Genomic DNA, 4,886 nt, shown 5'->3' on the forward strand with positions numbered 1-4,886 from the left:
CCGTCTTGGAGCACCCTGGGACCAGAAGCCCTGCGGACACTCAAGCAGCAGCTCTCCTTCCAAGCTACTTACGTGTCCAGTAAAGCCTTGTAGTCCTGCACTCCTGAAATGAGATTGGCGGCAAACCTGCAAGTAGCAGATAGAAGTGACATCAGCCTTTTGTCATTTGGCAAGACCGGGCTGTTTCTGAGAGACAGAGGAGAGCCTCGGTGATTGATGGCACAGCACAAGGAGAGGACGTCTTCTGGCTTGGCAAGAAGAGCCCCCCCGCCCCCACCCAGACCCTAAATTAATTCATGTCAAGAGAAATATGAAATCCTCGAGACGGTCCCTTCAAACGGTTAAACAGGCTACTCCGGGAGGAAGCCTGGAAGCTTTTCTTTAGAGACGGAGGGCAGAGGCTGAATATTTAACAGCATCCTTAACATGGGTTTCAGCATCCAAACTCACGAGCTGTCCAGTTCATTAGAGCACTCCCCGTGCTGAGCAGAATCGCTTTCTACAGAGCCCTGGACAGGTGTATCATTCCCTGACACTGCCCATCTGAGCTGTGGCTGAAGGGCAGGCTCTCAGAAAAACATTTCCTTGTTAGCGCCATGTGCATGAGAAAATGCAAAGGGCAGGTTTCTGGTGCGCCATAAATTTAGTCAGTAATGAATGGAAGCATTTATAGTTGCGTTTAAAGTGAAGTAAAATGATGCATCGGCTGTCTATGCAAAGTGTTAAAATACCACATATCGGCGTCAAGGCTCTGGCTGGTTTATAATGGCAGAAATCCACACGCAGTTAATTCTTTCAGTAATGAGCAGCCAGAGAGTGCTAAAAGCAAAGAGGAAAATTGCACCGTGTGAAGGCAGGTTTGATCTGCTTTGCTGTTTTGGAAGGAGAAAACGTTTTGCTGAAGGCTGGAGAATGGAGTCCTCTTGTAAGGGTGTCTGGAGAGATACCTTCTGTGCTTGGCCACTTGCTTACCTTTCCATCATTCAGAGTGGTTGTGATGGCCCACAACAGCCCAAAGCAGAAAGGTCAGCACAAGGCTGGAAGGACGGGCCTGAAGGAAGCAGTGCTCTTGGGGAGGAACGATTCCTGAATTCTTATTCTTAGATGCCCTTTTGGCCACCTGAGAGGGACAATTTAATGGCAGCGTGGCCTTTGCAGTTGGCAGGGCGGCGCGAGTCACAGCGATGGCATGTTACAGACTGTTTTCCTTTAAACGAGGGGTCAGAAATGAGTATTTCTTTTTTTCCATCGCTGAATGATTTACTTGAATTATACAGCAAAGAGCTTTGCAACTAATCTAAAAAGTTATAAATCTCATGGCATATTTTTTTCATGCAATAACACTAATGACACTTCCATTTCTGAATCAGTACAAGCCACCCCAGAAACACTGCCCCTAGTCAGCAGGCCTAGCAGGAAATCATTTAATGGTTACAGACCCCACTTTTTAACAGGGTGTCTTGTCTTTTTGCACAAGCAGTACATTTAAAATACCGTCTCTCTTAGCAAAAGCTGCAAAGTCATAGTGCGTTACCTCAGCTGGTCATTGGCATCCTTGAAGTCCTGACGAGCGAAGATGATTGCTGGGCTGGAATTGACTGGGAGAGCCAGGCGGTTGTTGAGGTACATGTCATCCAGCCAGTAGTTAAACACCTGAGGGAAGGGGACACGAACGCTTAAAGCTCTGAACGCCACCCGAGAAGGCAGAGCGGGGTGAGGGGAGAGTGCTTGGTGTCAGCCACGGGCTCTGATTAATGGAGCCGCGGAGCGTTCTCAGGCTGGGCTCCGTGACCTCGGCTCAGCTGAAGCCAGCCGCGACTCCATCATCCCGTGTTTCAATCAATGGCCATTTACAGCGCATTCTCTTAGGAAATAAGCTCCGGAATGTGGCGGTTTGGGCATTGCGGGGTTTGCTTCTCTCCACAGCAGAAAAGTGTTTGAGTACCACACGCTAACTGCTGGCTCTTGAACAGTGACTGGGATATATTTAAGAGACAGACAGGAACTGACTTTCCTCGGGGGTCTTCCAACACTCGTCTGTGATGCCAAGACCACTGATTCTGCTCCCAGACAGACATGGGTATGAAATTTCTAACCATTTTTATTGGAAACACAGACATACGGCGTAACCTCATTCCTTTATGTCTGAGCAGAGTTTGAAAGATCACTGTTTGGAAAATGGAGGCTGCCCGAAGAAGATGAAATGCTCTTCCTGAGTTAGCAGGAACACTTTGCATACAGCAACGGTAAACAACGGAATTATGCAAAAATAATTACAAATGCACGCATCCGTTGAAAAAGTTTCCCTCTGAGGTATTTCACTGCTGTTAGAACAGATGCTTCCCCCCCAGTCTCTGGAGCCTTCAGGAGAACAGGCTCGAGCCATACTCCTGGCTAGTTAAATTCCAGATAAAAACATTTCTAGTTTATCTTAAGACCCTGGTACTTAATTGTAATAACGAGTATTCGAAGTTGAGATGTTTCAGACAGTGCTTACACATCCTCCCTCTGCAACTTTCATGCTGTAAGTGGTTAAATGGACATTTGTCTCCTGCATCATCGTGATCAGGAACACTATTGATTTTAACAAGAACTCTGCATCCTGTCACTACAGGGAGAGGAAGAAATGACATCCCAGAAGGATGTAACACAGAGCTTCCTCCAGGTCAGGCTGGCACCTCCACGCGTGCACCCGAGCTGTGCGAGTTCCCTCATTTGTGCCAACAAACCGTGGATCTCGAACTGCACTTGCTTACCCAGTTTGTGGTCTTCTCCCTCCTTTCCTCAAGCATTTGCTGCAAAGATTCGCCCAGGCCTCCTGCCATCCCGAACCGCTCCACGATGCCCTGGGTCCTTCGGAACTGCTCCTCTGGCACCAGGTGTTTCATGCACTGTAGGTACATGCGTAAGGTCTGCTGCAGTGGTGGCACTGGAAGTTTGGGCACTGCCTAGTTATTAAAAAGAAAAAAATAGATAAATGTTAGCAAATCATTCTACTCCTCAAACTGTCTTTTTTTTTTTTCCCCTTCCGTTGCTGACTAATAGGTTTCATCCCTTTTAAAATGCATTTATGCTGTTTTAGAAGTTGAGATGCCTGATAACTGCCAACGTGTGGAGTTCAGGTCTCAGGGTGCCTGCATTTTAGGACATCGTTCGCGGTCCTGCAGCAGCGGTACCTCTCCAGTAGCTCTACTTGCAGTCCTTTGGCCAGCGAGGATTTCAAATGGATAGGCCAGGAAACTAGTGGAAAACAGGAGAATATTCCCTGGTAGAAATCGTCCTAGAAATCCTAGCAGAAACAGGCATGACACACGCATGTGGTCTGAGGTAGATGCTGGGAATCCTTCAGGTACACTGCAGCGTAATAACACATGCGTTAAGGGAAGGCACTTCATTAGTAAAGAAGCACCTTTAGCCTGTGATGAGTGAAACTGTGAGTTAACGCTTGTCTGATTGGTGACAGGACTGGCTACAGCCCTGCAGGTACAGAAGGCATGCAGGTTTATCAGCACTGACCACACACAATCCTCAGTAAAGCTGCGGGTCACCTCTGCTGTCAGCCAGCCCGCAGCCCTGCTAGAAGCCCTGATAAAACGTTTCTGTTCACAGTTGCTTTACCCTTAACCTGCTGGAGCAGGAAACCAACAGCATCTGGGAAGAAAACAATCTCATGCCATCCATGCAGTTAAGCTTTGGTTTTCTAATGCAGAATTAACCGAGTGAAGTGTAATTAGTCATTTAAAAGCCAGAGGAATTATGGGGGCAGTGGGAAATTCAAACAAGGTGGTAAGTCATGAAAGAGTGGGCAATGGCAAGAGGCCATGATGCTCTAAGCGTGGTTCCACAGGGAGGTGGGTGTCTCCCAGCTGAGAAACAGCCATCGACCTCAGCTGTGCTTCTCTGTTGGGGATTAGCATAGACCATACACTTCTGGAGGGTTTAGTTATCTAATTCGATTTTTTGCCCAAAAATTCTTTGTCTCCTAAAGCAGGTAGAATTCAGATTTATTCACTAGCTTTTGATGGAATAGACACTCATTTTCACAGGGTGGCAGGACCGCAGCTGACTTTGGTTGGGAGAGATGGCTGGCAGTTACCCGGTCCCACTGCTCTCAGGAGCAAGGTAAGCTCCTCCATGAGTGCCTGCTTGGGGGGACGGGGTAAGGAATCACGCTGTGTGTGTCCTCTGTGCTCCAACCCCAGCTCTGCATTTTGACACCCACAGAAGAGTCAGTGCCGCAGTGCGTTTCCCTACCGAGAAATGCAAGAGTTCAGACACTCAAACCGCGGCACAGGGCAGATGTGCTGAATAGGATTCCGTGTCGATAGCTAGCGTTGGCCCTGGTCTTCCTGGCTGAAGTTACCGTTCCCTTCAGGACTCTGCTTAGGAAAACAGCTCAAACCCCAGGGGCTGACTGCTTACAGGCGAACATAGCCAGCACCTTCCACACCGGCCTGAAAATGAACCAGTGCAAGAGTTTGGTACTTCTGGACTATTAGGAAATAATTGGTGTCATCCCTGATGGCATAGTAATGCATCTGCCGTGGTGTAATAATATTTCATTTACTGGAATCCACCACAGGGTGCTGGGTGGAAGAGTGTACTTGGATGTGAGGAGCACTAATGTTAGATCAAAGTTCTTGATTACAAACTGCTGCAGGATAAATAGTGTTCCCTGAAATGAAGAAATCAGCTCTGGAGCGGAGCTTGGTTTACAATTATCGTATTAATTTACAGTGTTAAAAGCTGCTAAGTCATCTATCTTCAACCTTTTCTTTTTTTCTCTCTTTTTTCTTTTTGTTTTGCAGGAAACAGTCACTTACTGTCTCATCTTCACTGCGTGTATCTTTCTCCTTCTTTGGCATGTTTTTTTCTAGGACAGGCAT

General features: G+C 47.3%; 1 protein-coding gene across 1 annotated transcript in view; it reads right to left on the minus strand.

The window, feature by feature from the left end:
* The window catches only part of LOC104491151 (choline O-acetyltransferase-like), a gene marked incomplete at its 3' end in the record, with an annotated part of 5,086 nt that extends 200 nt beyond the window's left edge, over window positions 1–4,886 (minus strand). Inside the window, exons 1-4 of the mRNA XM_010133525.1 lie at window positions 4,824–4,886; window positions 2,757–2,948; window positions 1,535–1,653; window positions 73–126 (exon numbers count right to left, since the gene is read on the minus strand). Coding sequence (XP_010131827.1) covers window positions 73–126; window positions 1,535–1,653; window positions 2,757–2,948; window positions 4,824–4,886 — 428 coding nt within the window. The remainder of the gene's footprint in view (window positions 1–72; window positions 127–1,534; window positions 1,654–2,756; window positions 2,949–4,823) is intronic.

The sequence above is a fragment of the Buceros rhinoceros genome, unplaced genomic scaffold (assembly GCF_000710305.1).
Source record: "Buceros rhinoceros silvestris isolate BGI_N320 unplaced genomic scaffold, ASM71030v1 scaffold37683, whole genome shotgun sequence".
NCBI lineage: Eukaryota > Metazoa > Chordata > Aves > Bucerotiformes > Bucerotidae > Buceros > Buceros rhinoceros.